General features: G+C 38.5%; 1 protein-coding gene across 6 annotated transcripts in view; it reads right to left on the bottom strand.

The window, feature by feature from the left end:
- Positions 1–165: 165 nt before the first annotated feature.
- RNF13 (ring finger protein 13) overlaps positions 166–16,930 on the bottom strand; it is a 239,882-nt gene continuing 223,117 nt past the window's right edge. For all 6 annotated transcript variants that reach the window (XM_036348561.1, XM_036348559.1, XM_036348560.1 and 3 more), the window contains 2 exons: positions 1,818–1,898; positions 166–1,557 (listed from right to left, as the gene is read on the bottom strand). In XM_036348561.1, the coding sequence (XP_036204454.1) occupies positions 1,196–1,557; positions 1,818–1,898 (443 nt within the window). In that variant the 3' untranslated portion in view covers positions 166–1,195. The remainder of the gene's footprint in view (positions 1,558–1,817; positions 1,899–16,930) is intronic.

Raw genomic sequence — 16,930 nt, 5'->3', positions numbered from 1 at the left:
AAACGGGGAATTACCTAACTGCTTTAGTTAGTTACCTTGTATAAAATTCTAAGGTGTGTTTATCTGACCTAAATTATCATAATCATTATACCTTTATACCTTTATAGCACTGTATATAAAAATAAGGCTAATGTAGGTAATATTTCAGTACAACAAATAAAGTTCTTAAAGTGGAAAACGTGTTTATTAACATTCAAACTCCCTTCATACAAGGCTATATAAAAATTCGTAGCATTTTGATTATATATGTCTATATTTTCTACATAGTTACAGTGATGTATAATATAATTTAGCTTTTCATAAATTGTTTACATTCATTATTCTGTTAAACATAAGAAATTATTTTCAAATCCAATACTTGAACAATTTCCTCTATACATAGTTTAGCAGGGCTAATCAGCATAGATGCTCTTTATTGAGAGGTATATGATCTGCATGTTAACAGTTGCTGAAGTTTGGTATTTTTGTACAGCATTTCCTTTTTGCTTCGATCACAACATAAAACCCTTAAGGATATGAAATTCAGTAAGTTAAGTCCAGTGACATATTACTTTAGCTGATGAATCAAATTCATACGTAACTCTATAGTACTTAAGAACCTTAAAACTTGAAATCTGCGCCAGTATAGACTGTTCCTTTCAGGATAAGACTACTTGGGAATAGAAAGGATAAAGACAGCTTTGAGTTTTGGTGCCAATGGGAGGAAAAATGCTAAATTGCCTTGTTGCCTCTCCCTCATGATGGCAATTTGGGGTAATACCAGAACAAACATTCCAACTCAACAACTCTAGGTAGCTTTATGGAGATGGGAGCTGGCTTAGCTAATACTAGGTGGCCATAGCACTGACTTGTGTGCAAAGCACAAAATTTGCATACTGTGATCTAGATCTTAATTGCAAGCTGTACTGAATTTTTTTTTTTTTTTAATGTTTTGGCTATATTTCATTCCAAAATAAGAGTTGATTTGATGCTTGAGTTACAGTACCAGTCTTTTGTTACTTGTTAGTAAAATGAAGTACACTCCTGCAGATAAATACTAGATTTAAAAAAGAAACAACAACTTTCAGTAAGATTAAACTGTAGAAATCTAAAAAATAAAGTTATTTCTACAGAAATCTGTGAAGGGAGCAAAAAATCAAATTATATACCTAAATAAACATTTAAAGGGAAATAACCCAATCATCTTCTGATTGGGTTAAACAGTATTTGCTATGTTGTAATCCTGTTCATTAGACTGCAACTGGACCACAACACTATGTTCGTTAATTTCGTTTTCTGCATCACTACTATCAGTATCTTCATTGTCATCTTCTTCATAGTCTGAAGATTCTGTCATGTTTTGATGTGAGCGGGATTCCGACAGAGCCCCAAATGACTGGGTGCTGACAGAAGCCAAAGGTCTGAGTAAAGGGGTATGTTCTGACACCTCGTTTTCTTCTTGACTGCTGTCTGTGTCAGAGTCTGAATCACCTTCAGAAGAAACGACTTTTTGCTTGCAGACTGGACAGGTTTTTTTGGTTTTAGTTAGCCAAGGGTCTACACACTTGCAATGATAAGCTGTTGAAGTAAAATACACATCTTTAGGAAGTACACTGTAGTTGCGAACATTTTTAGTATTTTACCATGTTTATTAATCTTACTCTGATATATATGTGCATCATGTAGGGACAAAAGTTTGTAAATTTTTATAATGAGATATTACTAGTTAGTACAGGGCCTGGTTTATGGTGTGCTAATAACTATTTTCTGTCTTCTAAATACTGAACCTAAATATAAATTTACTATGTCAATTCAAAGCAATATGTAATTTTTCATACCATGAGAACAGGGAAGGATTCTGAGCTTATCTCCATCTTCATATTCATCCAAACAGATGGCACATACATCATATTCATCTCCTATGACAGAAAACAGTAAATAACACTGATTAAAAGATGTAGAGAAGTATTCTTAACTTTTCGAGTTAGGTTTTCCTCAGTCAGTTATTTTAAATGCCTTTTGATTTATCTGTCTTTAAGTGATACCTTTGGTTTTCTGTCAAGGACCTGCTTCAACTTCAGGAAACTGAAGTTTTAATGTAAATAAATAACATTTTACCTAAAATAAGAAATTAAAAGATATTATTTGTTTACCTTGATTACCTCTGTAAAAGTTTTATAAAAATAATTTCATTAGTGTTTTATATAACTATGCAGTTGCTAGTTCTGAAATATTTTATGCCACAGACAGCATTTTGTCCTTTTTTTAAAGTAAAAATGGAAACATGTTAGAACATAATTAAAAATATATAGTAGTGGACACAATCATTTATTGGCCACCCAGCATCCATGCTGTGATTTGGTGAAAAGCTTGGGCTTGGGAGAAACTAAGATGGTGGTATAGGGAAACACCGAAATTGCTGCCTCCTACAACAACTTCAAAACATAATAAAAAGACAAAACGGACATCATCCAGAACTTACAGGAAGGCTGGTGGAGTGGAAATTCTACAACTAGAAGGAAAGAGAAAAGCACATTGAGGGTCAGGAGCTGCGGAAGTAAAGTGCAAAGGTACGGAGGCTCGAGAGTGCGCGGAAAGGGGCTGGTACCTGAGGACGAGGCTGTCTTTTTGAATCAGGAGGGAGTCACAAGCTCCCGACTGCTCTGAACTCCGGTTCTGGGAAGTCTCTGGGGACCCAGGACTCATACGGGGAGAAACTGGACTGTCTGGCAGCAGGCAGAACTCGGAACTCGAGGGCAGCTTTCTCTCAGAGGTGCTTGAAGCAATTAAATTATCAGGACACTGAGACGCGCGCGGCCCCTTAGGGCAGGGCTGAGAATCTGCCATAGTTCCTTGCTCCGCCCTTTGATTCCCTGAGACCCCGCCCCACCCAGGCTGCGGCAGAGGCTTTTGCATATGAATGCCCTGGCCCTTTGCAACCTGAAAATTACCTAACAAACTGCAGCTGGGCCACAGACCCAGAACTTCCAAGAGAAGGCCCAAGGCCCCACAGCAGCTTGCATTGCTTCACAGCTGGGCCTCATCAGGGCACCTCCAAACTCCAAAAAAGGAAGGGGAATCTGCAGTTCTCTTCATAGCTCCTGGTGGGTAACCTCTAAGAGCCAGTGTACCCAGTGGTCAGAGGGGGACCATCCGGATTACAACTCCTCAGATCCATAAGGGACACACCCAGGGGGCAGACTCAGTGAGCACCAAAGCCCCACTGAAGCAAGTCTTGCCCCAGAAGGGTGTCTTCAGCACAGAAGTTCTCCCACTGCAGACACAGCTGATTCTCACTGCCAACTGGCCTGGAGTTCAATTCCTCCCAGTGATCCTACAACAATCAAGGCATAACTACAACAAGACTGTGCACAAAGCCCACAAGGGGGTGCACCAAGAGTGTCCACCTCAGGTAACGGGGGAGGTTGAGCAACTGGGCCCTACAGGACACCTAGCACACAAAACCACTCTACCAACACAGGGAAGCATAAAAAATGCGGAGACAAAGAAACAGGTCACAAATGACAGAAACGGAGGAAAGCAAATGACTGGATATAGAGTTCAAAACCATGTTTATAAGGTTTTTCAAGAATTTTATGGAAATGGCCAATAAATTTAGTGAGATCCTCAAGAAATCTAGTGAGACCCTCGAGGATATGAAAAGGACCAACTAGAAATTAAGCATACACTGACTGAAATAAAGAATAATATACAGAGATCCAACAGCAGGCAAGAGGATCCCAAGAATCAAGTCAAAGATTTGAAATACGAAGAAACAAAAAATACCCAACCGAAAAAGAAAAAAGATTCCAAAAATATGAAGATAGTGTAAGGAGCCTCTGGGACAACTTCAAGCGTACCAACATCAGAATTATAGGGATACCAGAAGAAGAGAGAGGGCAAGATATTGAAAACCTATTTGAAGAAATAATGACAGAAAACTTACCCTACCTGGTCAAAGAAATAGACTTACAAGTCCAGGAAGCGCAGAGAACCCCAAACAAAAGGAATCCAAAGAGGACCACACCAAGACACATCATAATTAAAATGCCAAGAGCAAAAGACAGAGAGAATCTTAAAAGCAGCAAGAGAAAGAAACTCAGTTATCTACAAGGGAGTACCCATACGACTGTCAGCTGATTTCTCAACAGAAACCATGCAGGCCAGAAGGGAGTGGCAAGAAATATTCAAAGTGATGAATAGCAAGAACCTACAACCAAGATTACTTTATCCAGCAAAGCTATCATTCAGAATAGAAGGTCAGATAAAGAGCGTCACAGATAAGAAAAAGCTAAAGGAGTTCACCACCACCAAACCCAGCATTATATGAAATGCTAAAAGGTATTCTTTAAGAAGAGGAAGTAGAAAAAGGAACTCTTACCATTTGCCACAGCATGGATGGAACTGGAGAGCGGATAAATACCACATGATCTCACTCATTTGTGGAATATAATGAACAACATAAACTGATGAACAAGGACTGATCCAGAGACGGAGAGGCATTGATTGGACTGTTGGGCCTTGGAGGGAAGGTAGGGGAGGGTGGGGGTAAGGGGGAAAGATCAACCAAAGGACTTATATGCAAGCACATAGGCCTAACCAATGGACACAGACAACGGGGGGGGGGGGGGGGGTGAGGGCATGAGCGGGGGGGGAGGGGGTTAGGGGGTAACATGGGGATAAGGACACATATGTAATATCTTAATCAATAAAAAATATATTTAAAAAGAAATATAGTAGTGAATAAAAACATTTGAAATGAGACACACATTGAGCTTCCAACATTTGCCAGTTCTGTGTTGCCTAGTAAGTTACTTAGCCTTTGACATCCAGTTCTTTTATCTGAGCAAAGATTCCATCCACCATGTAGGATTGTGAGAATGAAATGAGATAATGCAATCAAAGGCATTCAGTAAATGGTGTTTATCATTATCAATCACAGCCCTTTTAAATTTCTTATTGTTGAACTTACCACCTTTAAATCATGAACATTTATTAATTTACTAGAGGCCCATTGCACAAAATCTGTGCACGGGTAAGGTCCCAAGGCCTGGCAGGTGATTAGGTCCCATCTGTGGGGAGACCGGCTGGGTGATGGGGGGGCACCCTCCTTGGCCAGCCTGGTGTTGCCTGCTCGCCAGCCCCGCCCCCCGCTGCCACTACTAGTTGCCTCCCTGTGCTGGGCGACTGGTGGGGCGATCCGGGGGGCCCCCACTGGCACCTGCCTTGGCTGGTTTGGGGCCTGCAGGCTGGGGGGAGCTCCTGCATTGAGCGTTTGCCCCCTGGTGGTCAGTGTGCATCATAGCGACCGGTCGTTCTGCCAGTCATTCCACTGTTTGGTAGATTTGCATATTAGGCTTTTATTATATAGGATAGCTCTTTCTGGAATTTAAGTATAGTTGTAAGTTTTTAAGAAACTGGCAGTGCCCTAGCCGGTTTGGCTCAGTGGATAGAGCGTCAGCCTGAGGACTAAAAGGTCCCAGGTTCAATTCCGGTCAAGGGCATGTACCTTGGTTGCGGGCTCATCCCCAGGAGGCGGCTGATTGATGTTTCTCTCTCATCGATGTTTCTAACTCACTATCCCTCTCCCTTCCTCTCTGTAAAAAAAAATCAATAAAATATATTTAAAAAAAAGAAAAGAAACTGGCAGTCTTACATCATATGGCACATACAGTCTTGAGTCAATAGTGGCTTTTGTGTAGTGGCAGTGACCATTGTGACTGCTTTCAACTCAGTGTTTTCTATTAATTGAATATGTTAGGTAAAAACTTACAAAACATTCAGGGAACATTTACAACAGTTAAATTCAGTGCCCACCTCACACACGTTAGAAAGCAAGCCTGTGTCTGGACAGCAGGGCTGGATGAACATGACACACAATCCCACTGACATCCTTCAGCCATTTAAAATGACACATTCAGGGAGAACCAAGATGGCGGCATAGGTTAACGCCGGAGTTTGCTGCCTTGAACAACTACTTCAAAAGTGAAACTAAAAAACGGAACGGACGTCACCCAGAACCACAGGAACGCTGGCTGAGTGGAAGTCCTACAACTAGGAGGAAAGAGAAACGCATACGGACACTCAGAGGAGGCGCAGTGCTGAAGTCAAATTCTGAGGTGCTGAGTGCGTGGAGCGGGCTGGCGGAGTAGGGCGCGGTTGGCGTTTTCAATCGGGAGGGAGTCGCAGACTCTGAGCTCCAGATACAGGCGAGTCTTTAGGGACCCAGACTCAAACGGGAGAAGCGGGACTGTCTGGCTTCGGTCAGAGCGAGTGCAGCTTTCTCTCCGAGGTTTGCAGCGGGTGCTGGGACCCAGAGAGGCAGAGCCCCTGGGGACAGGACTGAGAGCCGCCATAACTGCTCTCTCCGGCCCACCCTGTTGATCCTGTGCGACCCACCCCGCCCAAGCCCTGCACAGAGGCATTTGCCGGATAGCCTCAGGCAAAGGCTGGATTAGCACCTCCCTAGAGGACAGAAGTTCTCTCACTGCAGACACAGCTGATTCTCATAGCCACTTGGCCTGGAGGTCAAACCCTCCCTGGTATTAGCTACAACAATCAAGGTTTAACTATAAGACTGTGCACAAAGACCACTAGGGGGTGCACCAAGGAAGCATAACAAAATGCGGAGACAAAGAAACAGGACAAAATTGTCAATGGAAGATATAGAGTTCAGAACCACACTTTTAAGGTCTCTCAAGAACTGTTAGAAGCCGCCGATAAACTTAATGAGATCTACAAGAAAACTAATGAGACCCTCGATGTTATATTGGGGAACCAACTAGAAAGTAAGCATACACGGACTGAAATAACGAATATTATACAGACTCCCGACAGCAGACCAGAGGAGCGCAAGAATCAAGTCAATGATTTGAAATGCGAGGAAGCAAAAAACACCCAACCGGAGGGGTGGAATGAAAAAAGAATCCAAAAATGCGAGGATAGTGTAAGGAGCCTCTGGGACAGCTTCAAGCGTACCAACATTAGAATTATAGGGGTGCCAGAAGATGAGAGAGAGCAAGATATTGAAAACCTATTTGAAGAAATAATGACAGAAAACTTCCCCCACCTGGTGAAAGAAATAGACTTACAGGTCCAAGAAGCGCGGAGAACCCCAAACAAAAGGAATCCAAAGAGGACCACACCAAGACACATCATCATTAAAATGCCAAGAGCAAAAGATAAAGAGAGAATCTTAAAAACAGCAAGAGAAAGAAACTCAGTTACCTACAAGGGAATACCCATACGACTGTCAGCTGATTTCTCAACAGAAAATTTGCAGGCCAGAAGGGAGTGGCAAAAAATATTCAAAGTGATGAATACCAAGAACCTACAACCAAGATTACTTTATCCAGCAAAGCTATCATTCAGAATTGAAGGTCAGATAAAGAGCTTCACAGATAAGGAAAAGCTAAAGGAGTTCATCACCACCAAACCAGGATTATATGAAATGCTGAAAGGTATCCTTTAAGAAGAGGAAGAGGAAGAAAAAGGTAAAGATACAAATTATGAACAACAAATATGCATCTATCAACAAGTGAATCTAAGAATCAAGTGAATAATCTGATGAACAGAATGAACTGGTGATTATAATAGAATCAGGGACATAGAAAGGGAATGGACTGACTATTCTTGGGGGAAAAGGGGTGTGGGAGATGCGGGAAGAGACTGGACAAAAATCGTGCACCTATGGATGAGGACAGTGGGTGGGGAGTGAGGGTGGAGGGTGGGGCGGGAACTGGGAGGAGGGGAGTTATGGGGGGGAAAAAAGAGGAACAAATGTAATAATCTGAACAATAAAGATTTAATTAAAAAAAAAAGAAAACTTAAAATAAAAAAATAAAAAAAAAATAAAATGACACATTCAGGAGGACTCATAGACAATTTCAATAAAAATTACTAATTTTTGTTCAGTATCAGATACATCCGATAACAAATACAAGGTTCTTCTGTGTTAGAACCTTGTGTGTGGCATTTGGTGAAACTGATTATAACCATCTCAAACTATTAAAAAATTAAAGGACTCCAATGTTTCTATATCTAATTATACAGTTGATCCATTTACATTTTTAATACATTAAACAATTCAGTCATGACTGATTTCTCATACAAATTAAGCTTTTAGACATAACTTTTGATAATGTCCATTAAAAACAGACAGCTGATACAACTCAACAGGAACAGACTGATCCAAAGGTCTAAGCCTTGCATTATTAAGGTAGGGAGGTTAGCCTGCATTATCCAGGTGGGCCCAGTGTAATCACAGGGTCCTTAAAAGTGCAAGAGGGAAGCAGAAAAGGTCAGAATCAGGGAAATGTAACTACAGATGAATGGTCGGGAAGATGCAGTGTTGCTGGCTTTGAAGATGGAGGGGAGGGGGTCACAAAACAGAATATGATGGCCTCTATAAGCTGGAAAAGGCAAGGAAATTGATTCTCCCATAGAGCCCCAGAAAAAAAAAAATGTAGCAGCCATGCTAACACCTTGAATTTAGCCCAGTGAGATCTGTGTCGCACTTCTAACCTACAGACAATAAACCTATGCTGTTTTAAGCTACTAAGTTTATGGTAATTTGTTACCACAGCAATAGGAAAGGAATACAGGAATACAATATTTGGGTTAGTCTTAAATGTATGGAATTGAGGTTTCAGAGACACTGAATCCTTGGAATTATTCCAAGTGATGGGTTTATATTGATCTCCCTTACTTTCAAGCCACAGCACTATTTTAAAGATGACGGGTCAAGATTCAAAGGTGTCATTTTTGGTCATGGACCTAAGTAAAGCCTAGTGCTCTGGAGATAATTAACTTTGATGACCTTGGACTGGTGATGAAGTGGTAAAATACAAGTTAGAATGCCTGGGTTCCCATCCTGATCACGTTATGTATTACCTATGTATTGTGCAAGACGCTTACCATTTATATGTTCAGCATTCTCAAAGAAAAACATTTTAACATATCTATGTTTTAGGACTATTGTGGATTAAAAGTGATAATGCAAGTAGAGTACTTTACATAATGTTTGGTGCATATATAGCCTCTTAACCAATCTCTACCTGATGAAACTGGCCCAATGGACATGCTGGCATATGACATGATACACTGAAGGCTGTGGCTAGGAGGCTGCTCTCTAATAACCCCAGCAGATGAACTGTATGCTTCTGTCCCATCAGATGAACTGTATGCTTACAAGGAATGAGCGGCAACAGCCATTGAACCCTGAACCCGTTTGTGGTACTTAGGGTAGTTATGTGATTTAATTAAATATTCAGTAGCCCTTGAACTGTGATTATAAATTCTTCCGGTTTTATTTGAAAAATAGGTTAATTGTATTAAGAATACTTTTAATACAGCCAAAATTTGAGTAAATGAAGTATAGGTGAGAAATCTAAAAAAAAATTTGACAAGCATATATTAATAAAAAGCAAGAAGGAAAGCGGAATCCAATATCTTTCCCATTTTAAAATACCTGAAACTGAAAATAGTGGAAAATGCATCATGTACCATGACAGCTTTGAAATCTAGTCAGCAGATTCATATTCAAGGCCACGGCCCAACATCACCCAACCGTTGAATGGATTTATATTTATTTTTAATGTAAAGATAAATTGAAGGCATTTATTTTTTTACGATTTACAACTTTAGCAGATCTTTAAAAAAAATAACCAATTTATTCACTGGTTCTGGTAGCATAAAATTAAAGGGCTATAACAAGTGCTAATAAATGTTAGTTTTGTTACCATCAGCACCATTTTTGAAAGTTTTGTTTCTTAGTATGAGCCAGTGGTTCTCAACTGGGAATGATTTTGCCCTCCCAGGGACATTTGGTGACATCTGGAGACTTTTGCTTTTCAAAAGTGGAAGCTGGTATTGCTGACATCTAGTAGGTCAGTGATGCTGCTAAACATCCTACAATGATCTGGACAGCCCCTTCAACAAAGCATTATCCCATCTAAAATGTCAATAGTGCTGAAGTTGGGAAAGCTGATATGAAACATATCCCGGCTTTATCAAACAAAGACTTGACCAATTAATAGTGACTGGATGGTTCAGAAGTTGTGGGAGGAGTGAGATTCATACTTGTTATTTCTGTCTGGAATGTTTTTGGCATTGTTATTTGAATAATGTTTCAGAAAAATGTGTCTCTTCAGTCTGGAAATATTATAATACGCAGGTGTACAGAACTTTGATTTCCTCCTTGAGGCCGATTTCTCCTTAGTTTTTCTTTTTTTTTAAAAAAATATATTTATTGATTTTTTTACAGAGAGGAAGGGAGAGGGATAGAGAGTTGAAACATTGATGAGAGAGAAACATCGATCAGCTGCCTCCTGTACACTCCCCACTGGGTATGTGCCCGCAACCAAGGTACATGCCCTTGACCGGAATCGAACCTGGGACCTTTGAGTCGGCAGGCTGACGCTCTATCCACTGAGCCAAACCGGTTAGGGCATCTCCTTAGTTTTTCCATGAAACCTTGGGTCATAGGTACAGTAAAGGCCTGACCCATCAGAACAGGAATCACAAAGACTTACAGCAGCCATTGCAGTGGCATGACTGATTACCAGGCCCAGGAATAACCTGATGCCTCTCCCCTTAGACCTACATTCAATCTGTCACTATGCCCTACAGACTTGTCTCTATAAAACATTCCTGAATCCCTCCTCCTTGTCTCCTCAATTACTGTGGTCCAATTGCCTAGATTACTGTAAGAGCCTCTAATCCCCCTTCTATTCCTGCCCCATGCAGTTTTTCTCCATGATTTTTAAAAAACAGCAAACATGTCAATCCCATTAGAATGATCCCCCATTTCACTTAGAATAAAATCTTGAGCTTTTTATGGATATACTTCTTATAGCTATCTATGACCTGACCCTGCTTTCCCCTCCCATGTCATCTCACACTGGTCTGCTTCAACCTTCACTGGCCTTTCAGTCTATTGTGAGAATTAGGTGGGGACCTGCATTTAGCCACATTATAACAAAAATATTTGGACATAAAATTAGGTATAGAAAGAGGGAATCACCATTTCTACAGATGACTCAAAAATGAGCTAGTTCAAAACAGTCTAGCCAGTACAAATAAATTGATGCAGAGCTTAATCAATTTTATAACAAACTAGTCCAGGCCATAAGTCAACCAGGATAGGTTTCCTCAAAATAAAAGACAGTGAATGTTCAGAGCTAAACAGGTTTCATGAGAAATAATGGCTTAAAATAATTATTTTAAATAATCTGCCCAGGGAAGATATAGCAATGGATTCATGAGCTTCAAAGCAAAAGATACTATCCTTGCAGAGAAAGTGCCTGGCCACTTATTTCCAGCTTTGCCAGTAAAACAAAAATCCCATGATGGCAGCTCTTTCTAGAAAAATAAGCAAATTTTATTTGCTGTTCTCCATACCAGTTCCAAAGAAATCTGAGCAAAAGACAACATAATGAAATATTTTTAAATCCAAATTTGCATTAGGATTGAGCAAAGGAACTAATATTTACTAGGTGTACCAGTTAATAATGAGGATTTTTTTCAATAGATGGAGTTACACATATGTTGATACATAGGCGATTTGACATGTATGCTACTTTGTTGTATTGATAGCAAGCTTCAAAATTTCATGTCAAATTTGCTGAAGGTGTTAATACCAGATACTTTTATGCTTAAAAATGTCGAATTTCGTGCCAAAAAAAGAGCATTTGTGGGAAGTTTTAATTCATTATTTTATTTTGAAGAAAAAGTTATTGTATACTTCAGTAAACTTATGGTGAACATGCTCCATCTCAAGATAATTGTGAATGCTGGTTTAAACGCTTTATAAGTGATGACTTCGATGTGAAAGATAAAGAATGTCCAGGTCAACTGAAAAAGTTTGAAGACCAACAATTACAAGCATTTCTGGATGAAGATGCGTGTTAAACTCAAAAACAACTTGCAGAAAGATTAAACATTGCCTAGCAAACAATTTCTGATCACTTACAAGCAATGGGAAAGACTTTAAAGGAAGGAAAATGGGTGCCACGTCAAGTGAACAAAAGACAAATGGCAAACCAAAAAGTCATCAGTAAAATGTTGCTTCAATGGCATGAAAGTCTTTTTTTGCATTGAATTGTGACTGGCGATGAAAAGTGGATTTATTTTGAGAATCCCAAATGCATAAAATCATGGGTTGATCCCAGTCAACCATCAACATCGACTGCAAGGCCAAATCGCTTCTGAAAGAAGACAATGCTCTGCGTTTGGTGGGATCAGAAAGGTTGGTGTATTATGAGCTTCTAAAACCAGGTGAAAGCGTTAATACTGATCACTACCAACAACAAATAATCAATTTGAACCACGCTTTTGATCGTAAAATGACCAGAATGGGCCAAAAGACACGATAAAGTAATTTTGCTTCATGATAACGCACCATCACACACTTTAAAACCAGTTAAAGACACACTAAAAGATCTTGCCTGGGAAGTATTAACCCACCCACTGTATTTACCAGACCTTGCTCCTTCAGATTGCCACTTGTTCTGATTGATGGCACATGCACTTTCTGAGCAGCACTTCAAAACGTACAAAGTGGAAAATTGGGTTTCTGAATGGTTTGCCTCAAAACAAGAAAAGTTCTATTGGGATGGTATCCACAAATTACCTGAAAGATGGGGAAATGTGTAGCTAGTGATGGACATTACTTTGAATAAAGCACTTTAGATGTTTCTCTTGAAATTATCATGTTTTCTTTGATTACAAAATCCGCCATTGTTAACCGCGGTACACCTAGTACTTTTAAGGCTAGATTAAGAGCAGTTAATGTAGTTATAAAAACTAATATGTAAAGCATGCCTTAACAGATAAAGAAATAAAAATTTATAAAATTTAAATATTGCTTCGTTTTTATGTCACCTGCTATAAAATGCTATATTGCTTTTTTCAGTCTCTGAAATAAAATCCTCCTCCTATGCAAACTATCTTGGGAAACCTTAAATGTTTACACTATAAAAGAAAAATCCCTACTACCTTAAAATTACAAATATGAAACCCGTTTTTAAAAAAATCATTTTTATCTTAGGGATCTGTCTCCTCATGCTGATGTGGTAGGGATATAGCTCCCATAAGGATTTTTCATCTGTTATAAAACATGGTGTGTGGCAACCAGTTCCTTATGGTTACAGAATTGGAGAAATGCATTAACTGCATAACACGGGAAACTCAGGAAATCACAATTTCAATTGAAGAGCAATTTTGAGGAGAACAATGACTAATAAATTTATAAGGAAGCTTCAGAAGCACCAAAACAACGAAAGACTATTAATATTTTATATGTGCTAGACATGGCTCAGTCAGTACTTAAGTCATTGAAGTATTAATCACAGACATTTCCAGAACTGCAAAGATTAAGATCAGTAAGATAATTAGGAATATTTAAGATAATCATGTCCCCAAAGTATGGTAAATGTGTCAGATTGCTGACTAACCTTTGCAGATACACTACTCTATGGTAGGACCTCAAGATAGTAGTTTCTTTGGTTTGATTACAGGCTATGCCTATAGAAGAGTTCCAAAGCCAAATTCTTTTTCGGTTCATTGACAAATACAGGGTGTCCCCCCAAAATGTATACAAACACTTTGAATAATTTGTAAAGGTAGTGTTTATTAAAATACATTTCATTTTTAAAATTGAGCTAGTAGTTATTCAAGCGTATATACATTTTTTGGGGATACCCTGTATTTCCAAGACGTTAAAGATTCTCCTAACAATAACATTTCCATTACATTCTAAGCCTATAAGAATTCTTTTAAGCCCTGGCTGGGTGACTCAGTCGGTTGGAACATAGTCCTGTACATCAAAAGGTTGCAGGTTCAATGGCAGGTCAGGGCACATAGCCAGTCAGGGTGCATATGGGAGGCAACCAATTGATATCTGTCTCTCTCTACCCGCTTCCTCCCTACCTCCCTCCCTTCCTCCCCCTTTCCCTCCTGCCCCTTCATCTCTCTATAATCAATAAAAACATACCTTCAGGTGAGGATTACAAAAAAAAAATTTCTTTTATTAAGACTACCAAGGTGTGGTGCTGTAACTTACTGGAGTGATGAGTACCCACAGAAGTGTTCTATATTCCCTTCATGTTTTCAAGTATCTAATAGTTGAATATACAACTATAAGAAAATTGCAACAATTACATTGGGATTTTTTTCTTTCTATTAACCTATGCATACTTTGTCAAAACCATTACAGTATACTAGAACAAGCATAACAAATATACCTTCCTTTTACTTTAATATTACCTCATCATAACCAAAACATTCTAAAACAAAAATATAACTAGCTTCGACTTACGGTTATTGGAAAGAGATTGCAAGTCTATATGTAATATAAAGTTACATATTTTTAAGCTGCTTCATGATTTTGGCAATCCTCTTTTTTCATCATAAAAGAAATGTTTAATGACTGAATTTGATGACACTAATATCTTACAATATTTAAGGAGTTTTGTTTTTGTAATAATAATTGCTACCATTTGCTGAGCTGTTGCTGTGTGTCAGACACTGTTACAAGCATTTTTCATATGTTAATTTACATCTCCCACCCACCTTATGAAGCAGATATTGTTAGCCCTATCTATACGTCAAGGGACGTATATACAGAGGTGCCACTTATTAGAAATTAAAATGTTTCCAATTCATAAGCCAGAACACTCTTTTGATCTTCAGATTGTCCACACAAGGAAAAAGAATGAAGATGGTTTTTTATTCCTATCTCCCATGGTTTCACATTTTTATAAACCTACCAGGGTGCTACAAATTAGCAGCTATATTCTACAACTTTAACTGTCAAACATACCTTATACATTCTGATGATGAAATGATAGTGCATGCAAAGTACGGAAACAAATGACTCCACAGAAGGAAAGAGCATTATGTTGGCAACTTTTGGGTGGTGGCGGTAATTCATTAATTGAGAATAAGAATAAAAATGATTGCCTTAGAGACCATAAATAAATCTGTATAACAAACTTAAAATCCAAGCGTAAACATTGACATTAGGATTGGCCGAATTCCATTTTGGGTAATTTTTTTTATTAAAAAAACTAACTTTTCCCTGTATTCTAAACAGCTATTCTATATTAGTCTTTATTGGTTTTAACTTGGATGCATTATGCAGATAAACTACCCAAGAACTTACTGAATAGAGAACTAAACATTCAATTATTTGTCATTATCTTGAAAAATCAAAGTTAAAGGAATTTTTAAGTGGTAAATACTATCAGACCTCAAGTACTTAAAAAGCGTTTTCTTGTACTAAGTCCTAAAGGTTTCATGTTTTTTTCATTATTCCTTTCCAGGCCACTAGAATATTGGTGTTACACTTTTCCACAGCCTACTTCAACAATTCAGATATATATGCATCCTTACTACTAGCGTGTTCTAATGTAATTATTTTTCTTTTCCTTCATGTAAATGTGTTTAAACAAAAACTTTGAGCAGCCTCAGGTACACTTGGGGTTTAAAGTGGAGGAGGCATTAGGCCTACATTACTTTGGCATAAAGCAGAATTTCTTCTAGATGACTACATTGGGCTGTCATTACAACTCTCAATGTAGCAAAGGTGACTATAAAAAAATCATATATATATATATAATGTACACACACACAGATATATACAGACATATATACTTTTAAAAAACAATCATAATACTATTATCATATGTAACAAAAGAACACTAATTTCATAATATCATCCAATACCAAGGCATAGTCAAATTTCCTCAATTGTCTCAAATCTGTATTTTTAAAGATAAATTTTCCTCTATTGTCTCAAACCTGTCTTTTTACAGATGATTTATTCAAACTAGTATCCAAACACTGCATCTGATGTTTGTAATGTTTGGGTGATGACTTGTAAATCCCTCTTAATCTAACAAGTCTTGCCCCCTTTGTATACCTGTGAAAGAAACTTGATGACTTGTTCTGTAAAAGTATTTACATTCTGGATGTGGTGATTGCACACATGATTGTTTTTTAAGATGGCTATAGCACTACATTAATCATTCCATATTCAGACCAAAACTTCTACTGGCTCTATAGTACCTTTATGCAAATTAGGGAAAAAGCAGTACTTCCTCAAGGCACTTTATTGCTATCTGCCAAAAAATAATTATCACAAATACAAAACCTCTGATGAAGAAGAACAAATGCTAACTTCCCAGAGCTATGCAATGTACAACGTGTGATTGTATGTTGCTGCCTGAACTCAGAATTCTTGGTAAGATAACTTCCCACAAGTAAGAAAAAGTAGGCGGGATTCTTTCTTGGTAAACTGGATTACTTCAATCCTTAAACTGAAAAGGCATAAAGAACATTAGTTTTCAACACTGTCATTATCCTCAGACAGTGGTGAGCCTAACAGGCATTTCATACTATAAGACTGTGTAGCCACAAGCACCTTGACAAAGGAAAAAAAAAAAGTGTAGCATTTAGGCAAAGGAATAACTTTAAAAAAATTAAAATGGTCTCCAATTCTATGTTCATGTGCAAACCATTTTGATTTTATCCTTTCTATAATTATGATAAAAAGTATGACTTTTTCAGACAATACAACTATCAAAATGTGTTTAATCTGCCACTTTTTTTTTTTTTTGGTGCCTGTGGTGTGTGCCCTGCGCTGCTGCAGAGGGTCTTTAGCGTAGAAGGGCCTTGAGCTTTGGGTTAATGCTCTGCTGTTACCATCCTGAGATTCTTAATTTCCAAAAAGGGCGTGGGCTTTCTCTTTGCACTGGACCTGTAAATTCTGCAGGCAGTCCTGGAGGCAAAGACTGGAGTTCAGGGAGACTGAGTTGATTAGACCTGAGGACCTGCAGAGGGAGGAGCAACTGAGGTAAAGAGTTCCCCAAATCTCAGGGAGGTCCTGGAATCTTTGCTTGGATGTTATGATGAGTAATTTTATGTAAAATTTTTCAACAATTTTATTTAT

This window comes from Myotis myotis, unplaced genomic scaffold, assembly GCF_014108235.1.
Source record: "Myotis myotis isolate mMyoMyo1 unplaced genomic scaffold, mMyoMyo1.p scaffold_m19_p_2, whole genome shotgun sequence".
NCBI lineage: Eukaryota > Metazoa > Chordata > Mammalia > Chiroptera > Vespertilionidae > Myotis > Myotis myotis.
This window is presented reverse-complemented; position numbering and strand designations above follow the sequence as displayed.